Consider the following 15,685-nt stretch of genomic DNA (forward strand, 5'->3'; position numbering starts at 1 on the left):
AGTTAATAGTCATGTTCCTTCACTGGCCATTCCTAGTGAGCTCTCGAAGGGAAGTTTCATCTGATAGTAGGTTGGAGCTTTTTTATGTGGTATGTCATGCATACATTGTCCCAATCATACAGCTGGCCTTTCTTGGTCATACCCGTTTCAGCAGTTGGTGTTCCATTGGACAAAACAGGTCCCATCCAAAAGTGATACACACACACAGCCTGTGTTATATGAGGATCCAAGGAACCATAGAGTTGATTCTCTTTGATACACTTGTTCGTGTCTTGTTCACAAATACCTTTCTCCCCTTTTGTTTTTCACATATGAATGTTACTGCAAAATGTCGAGTCAGTATAAGCAGTATTTAAAAGTTGTCAATTTCTCTTTATTTAAACTTCCTGTATAGCTAAAAATAGTACATGCTTGCATGTGTGCTGTGTGTGCCAATAATAGTTAGGTACCACACAAGCCTCTTTGGAGATGAAGCCTATTTTAAGTGAGCACATTGTCCAACAACCAGAAAATTGTCGGAAAACCTAATAACCAAAGAAGTCACATCAGAAGTACACTGAGCCATTATCCTCATATCTTTCTTACAAACTGGCAACTCCTAAACTGCTTATATCCATTATATATATATATTTTAAATAAACAGGGTAGAATTCCAGTTTCATTTCTTTTCAATTTGCTGCCTGCCTCTACATCAAAGAGTGTAATGAGTAAAAGGAAATTCCTAAGCGTTCCAGCATTTTACAGCCCCCAAAGTCTGTTGTTCGAAGCAGGTTGCACTCTATAATTGTTTGACAAATTGTGTCACCCTTTATGTAATGTTACAAAACAGAGGTTATCATCAACAGATGAGGTGTGGGCCATGGGCAACCTTGAAGCCTCTGCAGCCTTGGCTTGTGAGTGGGTTAAATCTGAATATTTTCTCTGATGTTTTTGAAATATTATATAATCCCTATTGTTGCAGGGACAAGTTTGGTAACGTTACTGCATAGAATGCTAATTGCCCAGATTCATTGTTCATTTCTTATTTTGACTAAGTCTCTGTGTTAAGATTATTTACATATTTTCTCTTTCTTCAAGGTAAATGTTGGGAAAATGGATTCTCCAATTGAAAAGTGGAATCTAATCATTGGTAATTTGGCTTTAAAACAGGTAAATGTTCATAAGAGTTGCAGAGTCATTACAAATCCATATCAAATATTCAGCTCCGTAGAATTCTAAAGCCTGGTGATTTAGGCTTACACAGATGAATTGGCAAGTTTACATGGAAGTTAGGATGTGTATGTTACAAACTTAGGTAAAGCCTTCTAGTTTCTTTGACCACAAACCATAGAAAGTTTGAAAGAAAAACCAGCAAAATAATATTACATTTAAACTGACAGAAGACAAAAAAGCTTTGTAGAGTTCCCTCCTCCTCCACTGGGTTTGAATGCTAGTTTATCAGCACCTCATTTTGCAAGTTTTAATATATTTTAGGTGTTTTAGAAATTAGTAAAGGTAATTACGCAGGATATCTTCCAGTTCCATTTCTGCCCTTTTTGGGAGAAGGGAGAGAGTTCCTAAAACGAACAGCCATTCTCTTCAGAGTGTGGAGAGGGATGGGTTGGCTGTTGTTCAAACACGGATTAATAACTGCTTAATCTCATGTCCTGTTATGCATTTCTGAGTGTCTGTACTTTCATAATGTTAAATAAATATTTCTTTTGCATTTATAGGTTCAAGCAACCGTTGTTGGATTTTTGGCTGCCGTGGCAGCAGTTATATTGGGCTGGATCCCTGAGGGCAAATATCGCCTTGATCACTCAGTCCTTTTGTGTTCTAGCAGTGTGGCAACAGCCTTCATAGCATCCCTTTTACAGGGTAAGAGAAATATTTTGATAAGTTATGACTTATAAGCCAGTGTCCCCAGGAGGCTGGTGATGGGCAGGAAGCGTGGATTCTGCAACTTTTGGCCTTAATACCTGGCTTCTTCCTTGGTTAGCCCAACATGCACCCGTTGTCCACAGCCTGTGCTATATGAGGATCCAAGGAACCTATAATCAATAAGTTTCCAAAGACAGCACAGAATATGAATCCCATGATAAACAGATAAAGTTGTGACCTGATTCCCCCCAGCACTGTGGGCCTATATCCTTCTTCCCCTTGCCCCCCCCCCCCCCCCCCACCATAGGCTGGTCCCTACTCCAGGCACAAGACACAGAAAATCCTTTTTCTAAAAAAATTCTTGTTTGGAAATGTGGCATGAGACTGACATGCTTTTTTCTTCCAATATGTGTTTAGGAATAATAATGGTTGGAGTTATAGTTGGGTCAAAGAAGACTGGCATAAATCCTGATAATGTTGCAACCCCCATTGCTGCAAGTTTTGGAGACCTTATTACTCTTGCTATACTTGCTTGGATAAGTCAGGGTCTTTATGATTGCCTTGGTGAGTATTATTTCTTTGAAAAAAAAATGTGGTGCTAAATATTTTATTGAATTATGATGTCCAGACTTTACCTCTCTGCCATCAATAATGTAAGGTATTGTTTTGTTTGGCTGAAAACAAAGAATTCACTTAGGAACTCGTAAACAGACTAATAGTCTGAAGGAGACTTGTGTGCAGAATGAGAATCGACTGTGCAGATTAAAGCAACAACAACAACACTGGTTCAGCAGCTGCACTTTGTCCTCTCATGCTATTCCTGAAAGTCCACCAATCCCTAGGGGTTGGACTGAAAAGTTGGGGGGTTTTTTTTGTTTTTATATGCTGCTTTTCTCTACTAGGAGTCTCAAAATGCGAGGAAATTAAAAGATTCAGCTGTCAGCTTTAAGCTACTAAGGCTTGTTGGTATGAGGGTGCTGCTGGTGCTGCAAAGCAGCATATATATGGCTAAGAACTAAGTCAAAGAGCAATGTCACAAGCTGTTTATAGTTGTACAATGCCTAATTGGCAAGAACTGTAAGAACAACACAGCACTAAAGTGGCACGGAGACTGTAGATCAGGGGTAGTCAAACTGCGGCCCTCCAGATGTCCATGGACTACAATTCCCATGAGCCCCTGCCAGCATTTGCTACACTTGCAGTTTGACTACCCCTGCTGTAGATCAACTAAAAGGGACAGAAAAACCATCCTTGTGAAAAAAGAAGAAGCTACATTACACGAAACTACACCGACTACCAAGTTGTGGTAGTACAGGATCCAGGCCTTATTTCTTGTAGAATGGTAAAGAACTGGCAGTATTCCAAGGAAAGATTGGGTTGGCACTTCCTTTTTGGCAACTTCGAAGGCCATTCTTTGGTTGGCAGGACATATGCTATAAGTATTACATATTCCATTTTTTTAAGCAGATACACATGCAGAATGCAGTAGAGTGTGTTGACATGAATATAATATTAGCATTAATTAGATTAGTAAGTGCAGAGATGTATGACAGTTGTGAAACCAACTGCTTCCATCTTAAAAAAAAATACATGGTCAGTAGAAGAAAAAAGATTACAAGGAACTCTTTTCAGTTTTCTTTGCAGGGGTAGGATGTTGATACTTTAAACAGCAGCTAAGGACTAACCTTGGATGTTATCACACTGGCCTTAACTTTTTGTTTTCCTCTCCTGGAAATGATATTGAGCCATTGTCTGCCTGAGCTTGGGATGATGTTTTGTTTTTCTACTGCTGGGCTTTTTATTATATTTCAGCCTTCTTTGGAAGAGCCAGCAAGGCCATCTCAAACCATCTCGGTCGCCGCAATATGGTCTCTTGCATGGGTGGAGAGGGAAAAGGCAGTGCTCATTAAATACAGCAGGTTAGGAAGAAGCAACAACCTTGAAATCAGTTGTAAATAGTACAAACAAAGTGGAACTGCGATGCCTTGACCTACCACTGGAGCCAAATTTATTTACTATGCTATGTTATTTGTATTTGGGGTACTGATCTGAGTACTACCCCCTCCTCTTTCCCGTGCATCATGGCACTTTAGAACTCATTGGAACGGGAGCAATAGAGATGCTTTGAAATTACTTGTAGGGGACCAAAGTACCTTATTTTGGTCTTAAATTGTTCAAAGCCAGGTCAGCTTCAGAAACTTTATATAAGTGGTGGCCACACTGCGGCTCTCCAGATGTCCATGGACTACCTTGCTGAGATCCCTGGTGTTTTCTCAGACCAACTGAGCAGGCAGCAGGCAGGTAGAATGCCATTTGCTAGCTGTGTGGTAAAGTGAGCAGGCCAATAGCTGACTAGTCACTAGATTGGCACAGCCACCGGTTCTTGCTGCCTTAGTCCTCAATTTGGGCAGGAGGAGCTTAATCGAATTACTGCCCAACAAGCACTTGCGAACTATCTTCCTGGGTTAGCATTTGGCAAATAAATTTGCCTTAAGAGTTTTAACAAGCCTGAAGAGGTAAATATTTGTACTGATAATTGCTTTTCAGTTTAACTGTGTTTGTCCCATTATGAAGATAATAGAACTTTTTAAATAACTTTTTTTGGCCATCAAGTCACAGCAGACTTATGGCAACCCTATGGGGCTTTCAAGGCCAAAGATATCCATAGATGGTATGCCTCTGGGTTGTGACCTGAGACTTCCTTGGTGGTCTCCCATCCAAACTGTAACCAGAGTCAAGTGCTTGCACTTGAAAACTCACGCCTTGAATAAATCTTTTTGATCTTAAAGGTGTTACTGGACTCTAATTTTTCAGTCAACCTTGATTAGCTTACGACAGTAGTCCCCAACCTTTTTGAGGCTGGGGACCGGCAGGGCAACTGCCCGCCCGCACATGCCATGCACGCGCGCACGCACATTGCACATGTACCGCGATTTCGGCCGTGCATGCGCAATGCGCGGACGCGGCCCTGATTCCCTCTCCCCCCCCCCTCAGTAAGAAGCTTCCCGGACCGCAAGCTTGCGGCCTGGGAAGTTTTTTACTGCGGGGGGGCGGGGAGAGGGAGCCGCGGCCCAGTGCCAAGGCCGGGCCGTGGGCCGCGGGTTGGGGACCACTGGCTTACGAGATTGGACCAGCCTGGGCTATGGTGATGGAAAATGCTGTCAATTTGCATCTGACTTACCATGACATTGTAGAGTTTCAAAGGCAAGAGCCCTTCAGAGATGGTTTGCCATTGCCTGCTTCTGCATTGCAACCTGCTGTTCCTTGGTGGTCTCCCGTTCAAATACTAACCAGGGCTGGTCCTGCCTCCGAGATACAATGTGATCAAGCTAGCCTGACTGGGCTATCCACATTAACGTATAATACATAATCTGTCATAGTAGCTCTTTAGAACACTAGAGGGCACTGGTGAGCTATACTTCAGAAATCTTTGGTCATTTTGAAACGTTTTTCTTCGGTAACTGTCAAGTTTCAACATTAAACCAATGGGGCTAATTTGCAAGTTCAGTCTGTTTTAGGATTAATATATGGATTTTTTAAAAACTTAGAGTAAGACCTGACAAGGGTTCATCCGTGGTACATTTCATACTTTCAAGGTTGCCTTTGTTTTGAGTTGGTGAGAGAGCTCTCTACTGAGTAGACTTGAAAAACTGCCCTTCTTTCATGGATGTAAATTAACATATCTTCCTTTGCATTAGTATGTGTTTAGCTTTAAGCTCTAGAACAGTGGTCCCCAACCCCTGGTCCGGGGACCGGTACCAGTCCGTGGATCAGTCGATACCGGGCCGCGTCTCTTCCTCATCCTCCTCCCCGGCTGCTGCCTCGGGGGCTGCCCTGCCACTCTGCTCACCTTTAGTGCTCTCCGGCGGCTGCCATGGCTTGGGCTCTCCCTCGACATGGCACTGCACAGCTGCCTCTGGCAGTGCCCTCCAGCGGGTGGTGGGAAGTCAGGGACACGGGCGGGAAAGCAAGTGAAGCAGGGGCTCAGGCAGTGGTGATGTCCCTTGGCAAAAGACTCCCCCCCCTCCCGGGCCTCAGTAAGATTCTCAAGCGTTGACTGGTCCCCGGTGATAAAAAGGTTGGAGACCACTGCTCTGGAACACTGATGGTGAACCTTAGATGTGTCCTTCTCCACAAGTCTCATTTTCTCTGGTGATATTACTTGATGGTTAATGGACATTTAATAGGGAAGCTGAAGGCTGATACACTTTATAGCATCATTAGATTGTATTTATTGTATAAACAATTAATAGTGTTAGTTGTGTTGTCATCTGTAGGTTTGTCCCTAACCTGGACAGTCCAGACTAGCCCAGCCTTGTCAGATCTTAGATGCTAAGCAGGATTGGACCCGGTTAGTACTAAGGAAGTCCAGGGGTGTGACATGGAGGCAGGCGGTGGCAGACAGCCTCTGATTGTCTCTTGCCTTGAATGCCCCACCCTGTGCGGTCCCCAAAAGCCAGTTGTGACTTGACAGCGCCTTCCACTACCACCAAGTAGTTTAGTGGATCTTGATGAGTTAAAAGATGGTGTAACTGAAGTGAATTGGGGCCTTGTACATCTTTGGCATTCACTCTTTCTGTAGGGTTATATCTGTCTGCTTTTCAGCAGTGTGCTTTATGCCCCTTTTGGAACAGTTGCAATGAGAATTGCACAGAGACAACTTTCTGTTTCAGACATTTGCAACTGTGATCTGAAAGGCCTCTGGAGGAGTTGGCCCCAGGTCAAGTTGGGTATAAATAAATGTTGTGTTCTTTATGCAGTGTGCCTGTATTATGTGGATTATAATTGAAGCACAGAAATCTATTTTTGTGCTGTACCCACAACACAATAGTACACTTGCTAGTGCAAGAATCTCTCTGTGGTTAAGTCACCCTCCTTTCTTCTCGGAATCCTTTGGAGCTTGCAGGACTACTTTTTTCCAGGGCCTGGCCTGTGCAGTGTGTTGCAGGGAGAGGTAACAGCCTGCCCTGGGCATCCCTGCTGGCTGCACTGTCAACACATTCATTCGGGATCCCTATAGATTAGCTTGCAGTCTTTTTCCTGTTCTGATGTTACAGACCTTTCAGTTGCTCTGTATTCTATGTAAATTATGGACAGACTCAGCCAAGAAGAATAACTCAATAGGATATCAGCATTATCTCAGAGCAAATAGCACAACAGCTCTATAAATGTGTGCTGATTGTGGTTCACAGGATGTGTGCTAATGGTCAGGAATACACTGGACATAATGTTTGGGTTCGCTTTGCATTAGATATAAAGAAAATGAACAGATAGGAAAAACGGGCGAGATTTAATGGAGGCCATCATAAATGTTCCACAGGGCCTGCGAGACAGAGCTCTTCTGCCAGGCCTGTGGTTGAAGCCAACTGGATAACAAATTACATTAGATCTAAATCTTGGGCCTCCCTCCCACACCTTCTGCCCTCCTCCTCCCCCCCTTGTTTCTCCAATTTAACACCTATAGGTCATCTGCTGATGCGACAATGAAAATTGTGGCTTTAAATTGTTTTAATATTTTAAATTTGGTTGTTAAATGTATTGCATTATTGGACTTTCTAAAATTCCTAGACAGATAGACAGACAGATACTGCTTTTAAAAATTATAAAATTCAGAAATAAGTCTTGACTTACCTTTTTCTCATTAAAACAACTGATATAATTGTAATTGCGAATAGATGAGGATGGATTCCTGCGAAGTAAAGATCTCCTCACTTTCGACATGCTGAAATATTGTGAGCAATTCCTTATGAACATTGTTAGAATTGACTTATAGATGTAAGAAAATTTAGAAATAACTTAGGAACACTGCATATATGTAACCTTTCAGTTTTGTAAAAGTCTACATTAATTGCAAAATAATTTTCAGAATATCGGGCAGGCTGTGAAAGTTAACATATCGTACAATAATGGAGAGCTTTGCTAAAACTTCGTTGGCCATCGGTTTATAGATCAAGAAAGGTCTCCAGTAGGGTTGCCAATTTTAGATTGGAATATTTAGGTTTGGAGCCTGGGGAGGACAGAGTCTGAAGAGAGGAGGGACCTCAGCTGGGACCCCCTTCACAATATCACAAGGTCCCCCCTTCAAAGTAGCCAATTTTTACAGGGAACTGATCTTTGGGAGATTTCCAGGCACAACCTGGAGGTTGCTAAACCTCATCTAGAAGCAAGGACTGATCACGCAGTCCTAGGCGGAATTACATACCCTTTGAGTTTATTGAATTCAGTTGATTTAGAAGCATCAGCCCTGTTAAGTATTGCCCTGTGGTGTTCAGACTTCAGCTTTGAGAAATGCCTTGCAATCTTGAAAATATCAAATGGTTGACATAGTTTTCAGAAAGGAAAATAACAGCACTGAGGCTGCCATGCTGAAGTTGCTTGGAGATAACTGCAACTGAGAGCCATTTCCGAAGAACCGTGAGGAGCAAAGTAAGGCATCTGAGATCTAAAAATAAGCAGTTTGAGCCTTCAAAACTAGCTTGTAAATCATTTTTCCCATATATAATGCATAACATTACAGTAAAATATATTCTAATAAAAACATTTTTTTCTTGTAGATAAATATTATTATATATCTCCTTTAGTTGGTGCCTTTTTCTTGGCTCTGACTCCTATGTGGATTGTGATTGCTGCTAAACATCCAGCTACAAGAACTGTCCTTCATTCAGGATGGGAGCCTGTTATAACTGCTATGGTCATAAGCAGGTAAATGCCTTGCATGTCAGTTGTGTATAAGAAAAAATATTTTTGGGAAAAAGCTATTTGTTTCCCTTATAGTTATATGTAAGATGTTACACATGACTAGAAGTACAAGAGACTGTATGCATCCTTATGTTATATTTCAGTGTGGAAGGGAATGCACATCCCTGCTAATAGTATGGAACACTCCGAGTTTTATACATTAGAATTTCAAGGTATCTTAAGGGGACCACCTTCTCAAACTTGAATATACTTGAGAATTATTCAAGGACCTTCTCCAGGTGCTCCCATCTTTGGATGGAAGGCAGATCACTACACAGCTTTTTCTGTGCTGTTATCCTAGTTTCGGAATTCTCTCTCTGGGCAGATTTGCCATAGTTGGTATCATATAGATACAAGACCCAATAACCTGACCTTTTAACAGCTACTGGTTTTATGGGCTATTACTCTTGCAAGTCCTTTGGACTGCAAGGCGAACAAACCGGTCAGTCCTAGAGGAGATCAGCCCTGACTGCTCCTTAGAAGGCCAGATCCTGAAGATGAAACTGAAATCCTTTGGCCACCTCATGAGAAGGAAGGACTCCCTGGAGAAGAGCTTAATGCTGGGAGCGATTGAGGGCAAAGAAGAAGGGGACGACAGAGAATGAGGTGGCTGGATGGAGTCACTGAAGCAGTAGGTGCAAACGTAAATGGACTCCGGGGAATGGTGGAGGACAGGAAGGCCTGGAGGATCATTGTCCATGGGGTCGCGGTGGGTCGGACACGACTTCGCAACTAACAACAACGCTGTTGCCAGAACCCTAGATGCATACCGCAGGTAGATTTTAAATTTTTTTTAGTGGTTGTGACTTTTGACTAAAGCTGTCCTGCAGTCTACTAAGAAATATGCTTAAGCAAAAATTTGCTTAAATATATAAAATATTAAGTCATTGAAGTCACTGGGTTTTTAATGTCCTAAGCGTGGCTGAATCACGCCTATAGTCTATTCCTTATGCCTGAGAAGGGGTACTGGTTTGCATACTGTCATTAGGTTTTCCAAATACTGCAGCTAGATGCTGACATTAACACAACTGTCTGTTTTGTTTATATTTCTAAAAGTATTAAGCGTTTAATGTAACATAAATTAAGAATCCATGGGCAGATATTATAATTGTGTAAAGTTATATATATATTGTAAATAATTGTGTTGCTTATAGAATGCATTTTCCTACCATACCTGAAGTATTGAATTCTTTTTCAGTATTGGTGGCCTTATTCTGGACACAACTGTATCTGATCCTAATTTAGTTGGGATTGTTGTTTATACTCCAGTAATCAATGGTAAGACTGACACAGGATTTCTTAAAATTGCTGTGGCTCAACACATGCTACTTAGATAAAAGGCCAGAGACATAGTGGGTGGATATCTACCGTTGTAAAGTCAGACTATAATTTTAGAGTAAAAGTAGTTCCTGGTTGTTTGTTGTCCGTTGTCACAGCAGAGAAAGAATGAATTATATTTTTAAAGCTATTGTGGTTTTCTGTCTAGACCCCAGAAAGAGGTTTTAAAATACTCTCTTTAAAATGTGTATTTATATCCATCTGAAGAGTAGTAAGATTAAAAGAGCCCTGTGTTATCATCATGATGTTTCTATTTGTGACAGTACAACCTGTCAGGTATACCTGATTATGTGTCCCCCGAAGCAATGAATCATTCAAGCAGGTCATATACAGTTTCCCTTCTAATTTCCTGTACAGTTTATTAAATAGCAGATGATAGCAGATGATAACATGACAGAACATAGTACTCTATTAAAATACCTTTACAAATACTGTCAGTGGATGAAAGAATGAAAAAGTGTTGATTCTTGCACACACACACTTGCTTTAATGATACATGGATCACTATTTTGAAAGATTCCCAGATATTTAAATCCATACATTTCCTAGAATCTGATTTAAAGAATTCTGTAAGTCTGTAAATAATAGAGTTGCCAGTTCTGGACTGAGAAACACCTGGAGATTTTGGGAAGGTGTTTGGAGAGGGGAGGGACTTCAGTGGGGTATAATGCCACTGAGTTCACCTTTCCAAGTAGCCATTTCCTGCAAGTGATCTGATCTCTGTTACCTGGAGGCCAGTTGTAATAGCAGGGAGTCTCCAGCTACCAACTGGAGGTTGGCAACCCTAGTAATAGTATAATATTTTTTTATGCCTAACATGTTCCATTATTGGAATTATATATCTTATATACTCTGACACTTGCTCTTCTTCGACATATGATTCAGTAAAGGATTACTATTAGTAAATTATTGATGCAATCCTAAAAAGTTATACTCTTCAAAGACCATTGACACCATGCCTGAAGGAGATGTTAAAATAAATAATTCTCAGTATGATCATATTTCCCTCCTTGGAGTCTTCCCTGGTGCTTTGCACTGCCTCTTCCTCCACAGGATTAGTTTGTACTTTTGGCATGTCAGAGTCCTTTTCTATAAGCAATTTTCTTCTGGGTTCTTGTACTGCAACCTGCATATGCAACATCTGCCTTCTGCTGAAAATGGTAGCCCCATGCAAAGACCACACACACACCACATGTGTATTACCATTTGCCTGGTACCCTCACAATATTCTGCTGTACATTTCTCCACACTTCTAGACAAGTTGCTTGGGAGAGAAGCAGTGCTTAGCATTGAGATGTCAACATTGGGATAAGATGGAGGGGAGGTTTGATACCAAAACAGGCCTGCTGTTTTTGACAGCAGCCTATGATTCTTATACTTCTGTCTCTGTAGCTGCTGTTCAGTTTTTTCGTTTTGCATCTTCTTTCACTGCCTCATGTCCGCGTGTTTGAAAATAGTTATATTTTTCTCAAGTTTCCCCACAGATCAGGTTTACATTTTTTAAAATTTGAATTTCCATCTTAGGAGTACTTCACGCATACATTGCAGCCATTATTTTTGAAATTGTAGGGTTTGTTTTTCTAAGCTGCCCTTTTCACTGTGCCTGTCTAGCTACCTTCATTTAAAGTTGAGTGTCTCGATTATGCTCATAGCCCAGGAATTGTGGTTTTAAGAAAAATGCCAAGTATCTCAAGCCTCACACTAAAATCACACATTTGGCAACATTGCCTTTTCTCACTGCAGCCCTTTTAAAAAGACCTTAAAAGACTACCCCATTATCACAGTCGCTCCTTGACTCAAGAACAAAAGGCTGCGCTGTTTGAGCGTGAAGTCACTTTACTTATGTCTGCAGATTTTAAAAGTGCCATAAATTCAGGTGGGAAACAAAACATTACCTCCTAATGGCCTGATTATATGACATAAAAGCAAGTTCGTAGAACATGATTTTTGTGGCACTGCTGACATCCTTGAGAGCCATGGCCACCCAATATGAACAATATCCGGAAAATTCGACTAGTATGGAATGCAGCAGCCATGGTTCTCACAGGAACAGCTTGGAGCAGGGGTAGTCAAACTGCAGCCCTCCATGAGCCCCTGCCAGCGAATGCCCTTGGGAATTGTAGTCCATGGACTTCTGGAAGGCCGTAGTTTGACTACCCCTGCCTTGGAGGGCCCACATCCGACACACATTTCAGCATCTGCGCTGGCTACCAGTCGAGTTCCAGATTAGGCTTAAGGTCTTGGCAACTACTGTTAATGCTATACGCGGTCCGGATACTTGAGGGACCGCCTCTCTGCTTATGCCCCCCCCCAAGTGCTTTAAAGGTAAAGGTATCCCCTGTGCAAGCACCGAGTCATGTCTGACCCTTGGGGTGACGCCCTCCAGCGTTTTCATGGCAGACTCAATACGGGGTGGTTTGCCAGTGCCTTCCCCAGTCATTACCGTTTACCCCCCAGCAAGCTGGGTACTCATTTTACCGACCTTGGAAGGATGGAAGGCTGAGTCAACCTTGAGCCGGCTGCTGGGATTGAACTCCCAGCCTCATGGGCAAAGCTTTCAGGCGGCTGCCTTACCACTCTGTGCCACAAGAGGCTCTACCAAGAGCTTTATGCTCCTCAAATGCCAACTATCCAGTGATCCCTGGCCCCAAAGTGGTGCGCCTGGCCCCAACCAGAACCAGGGCCTTCTCCATCCTATCCCCCACTTGGTGGAATGAGATCCCAGGAGTGATCAGGGCCCTGCAGAAACTCAACCTTTGGTTGGGGCCAGCGAAGCAACACCAACCAGAAGCTCCCGCCCAACTTCAGTTACGTGAACAGAGACAACATTGGATGACATCTGATCCAGCCACACATTAAGACGAAACTCATGGCTGGGTAGCCAATAGCTGGACACCTCATAGTTAAAGTGTCACTAAGTTCAAAATGTTACAAACCCAAAACTAGCAAATTAAGAAAAAATGGTTTTAATGGAGAGCAATTACAAAACAATGGCTTTATTTGAGATTTCAGTGTATGTTGCTTCCCAGATGACTTGTTATAAAAGGTTAGCAACATTTTACAGTATCCAGAAGGGTATATCACAATGCATATAAATCAGTTCATAAAGCATGTATCTGTGAGAAGGTTTCTATGTTTTATCAAGATTTTAGGGAGGAGGAGAAGGAGAAGGAAGGAGCTGGCTCTTATATGTGCAGCATTTCTCTACCTGAAGGAGTCTCAAAGCAGCTTACAGTCTCCTTTCCTCTCCCCACAACAGACACCCTGTGAGGTGGGTGAAGCTGAGAGAGCCCTGATATTAGTGCTCAGTCAGAACAGCTTTCTCAGTGCTGTGGTGAACGCAAGGTCACCCAGCTGCCTGCATGTGGGGGAGCACAGAATCAAACCCAGCTCGCCAGATTAGAAGTCTGCAGTCCTTCATACTGGTAACTTTTCTTCATGTGACTGGCCTCTAAACTTACTAGAGCTGAAGCTTTTTCAAGGAGGTCATTCAGTCCCTGAAGATTTGTACAAACAATTTGGTGTATTGACAACCTGTAGTGTTCACATGCTAATCTCCACTGCATGTATCTCTTTAATAGCCTTCTGCAACTCTTAGTGAGGTGATTAGTCCCTTGAACAGCCCAGGTAATTCAACAAACATGTTAGTGGAAAAGCTATTACGGGAAACAAATTGTCTATTAGGCAAGGAAAAACATCTCCCTGCTCATTGAAGGCATATGCCTCAAGATCAAAATGATTTCAGTCCTGTACTTCTCAACCCTTTTAAGAAATGAAAACATAATTTGACAGACTCGGTAAGGTGCTGGACACCAGGGTTTCTCTCTGCCTGTTCGTTTTACTGGTAATAGCTAGATGAAATGTTACTTAGAAATATAGAGTGTTTCTTGAGTTTTTTCTCTTTTGTTTTTTACTTGCTGCAGCCAGAGGGGTTCCAATTTGTTTTCAGAACAGCAGTGCAGGGGAAGGATAATTAACCTTTCTTTCTTGGGTTATGTTCCCAGCTTTCAGGTCTGCTGGGAATTTGTGAATGGTTCTATCCTATATGCTTGGCCTCTGATCACTGAGATACAGTCTGTCATGCATGACTAAGAAGGATGCCAGCCTCCAGGTGGGGCCCGGGGGTCCCCCGGAATTACAGCTCATCTCCAGACTACAGAGATCAGTCCCACTGGAGACAATGGATGCATTGGAGGGTGGACTCTGGTATTGTACCTCACTGAGGTTCCTGTCCTCTCCAGGCTCCATCCCCAAATCTCCAGCAGTTTCCCAACCTGGAGCTGGCAACCCTACCACTCCACTGGTTGCCGGGGAGGACCCGATCACTCTAATGGCAAGGCTGTATGTGCTAAAGATAGGTATTTATCTCCTGTAGGAAGAAGAACAACTTGGGAAAGGGAATTTGATTGGGGAAGCAACCTGTATCAAGGCTGCTTCTTCCTGTGCTATGGCCGCCGTACTTGAACTGGTGTAAAATTTAAGAAAGCACTTATGGAGAGTCACTCTGTATCATTCATTTCTAATTAAAGTCACAAAGAATTATGTGAACCGACCACCACCGTTTCCCCTGCGTTTCCCAGCATTCCCTCCGTTTTGTTTCTTTGAGTTGCTTGCTGTTCAAGAAAACGGCATTGTGCACGTCATCATAAATCTTTTGCAATGTGCAAGACTTTACATTTTTAGTAGAAGTCTGCAGCTAAAATGAAGATTCAGATCAAATGTCCATAGTTTGTGTTCCCCCAACACAAAGACAGGGACTTTATGGTCTTCATTGCCTTGTCAGGAATGGCTCCTAGAGGGCAAGCAACCCATTTCAGTTTGCTCGAAAAAGTTAATGGAAGCAAACCTATTACTTCCTGGATAATAAGCCCCCTAGCATGTAATCACTTGTTGCATTTATGACTCGTGAGGATTTCTCCATTTTTGGTTACATTTGCAAGAAAGATTGCTGTCAAGAAAGATTCAGGTGGTTACCCCATGTTAGTCTGAAGCAGCGCAACAAAGTTTGTGTCCAGCGACACTTTTAAGATCAATGAAGTTTTATTCAAGGCATAAGCTTTTGTGTGCACGCATACTTCTTCAGATATCTTCTTCAAGTGTGCATACACACGGAAGTTTATACCTTGAATAAAACTTGGTTGGTCTTAAAGGTGCCTCTGGGCTCAAACTTTGTTCAGTCAAGTAAGTTAGACTGAGAAAGTATCTAAGACCACTCAGTAAATTTCAAAGTTGAGTACAGTTTTGAAGCTAGGGTACCTTATCCAAATTCAGCATTGTATCACATGGGTACTTGACATTTATTAGAGTTCTGACAGTCTGAAATAAATTATAACTTGTTTCTGTTTGGCAACTCTTCCTGTACAATGACTCGCCTGCTGTTGGCACCAAATAAATATGAGGATGAATAGTCATATGCTGGCAACATCTTAAAGTGAGAGGATGCAGTGTGTGTGTGTGTGGGGGGGGGGAGTGCCTTAGGCTTTCTAACAAACATCAAACAGTAGATAAGTGTGTCTTCATAGATACATAGTTAATCTAATTTTGTCTCGTTATTTATAAATAGTGAAATTTCCTTTTGTTTTCTGTCATGTAGGTATTGGTGGTAATCTAGTGGCAATTCAAGCAAGCAGAATTTCTACGTATTTGCATTTGCACAGTGTTCCTGGAGAGCTACCAGAAGAAGCCAAGGGTTGCTATTATCCATGTAGGACATATTATGGCTCTGGTATGTGCTGTGTCTGTTGTGTCA

The 15,685-nt window shown here is 42.2% G+C and overlaps 1 protein-coding gene across 4 annotated transcripts in view; it reads left to right on the forward strand.

The window, feature by feature from the left end:
* Window positions 1–15,685, forward strand: part of SLC41A2 (solute carrier family 41 member 2) — a 37,439-nt gene that overhangs the window by 10,296 nt on the left and 11,458 nt on the right. For 3 of the 4 annotated variants that reach the window (XM_077339721.1, XM_077339720.1, XM_077339722.1), the window contains 6 exons: window positions 1,078–1,149; window positions 1,713–1,857; window positions 2,278–2,424; window positions 8,415–8,562; window positions 9,797–9,876; window positions 15,530–15,661. In XM_077339721.1, coding sequence (XP_077195836.1) covers window positions 1,078–1,149; window positions 1,713–1,857; window positions 2,278–2,424; window positions 8,415–8,562; window positions 9,797–9,876; window positions 15,530–15,661 — 724 coding nt within the window. The remainder of the gene's footprint in view (window positions 1–1,077; window positions 1,150–1,712; window positions 1,858–2,277; window positions 2,425–8,414; window positions 8,563–9,796; window positions 9,877–15,529; window positions 15,662–15,685) is intronic. The other variant, XM_077339724.1, reaches the window with a different exon arrangement.

This window comes from Paroedura picta, chromosome 5 (genome assembly GCF_049243985.1).
Source record: "Paroedura picta isolate Pp20150507F chromosome 5, Ppicta_v3.0, whole genome shotgun sequence".
In the NCBI taxonomy this organism is placed as follows: Eukaryota; Metazoa; Chordata; class Lepidosauria; order Squamata; family Gekkonidae; genus Paroedura; species Paroedura picta.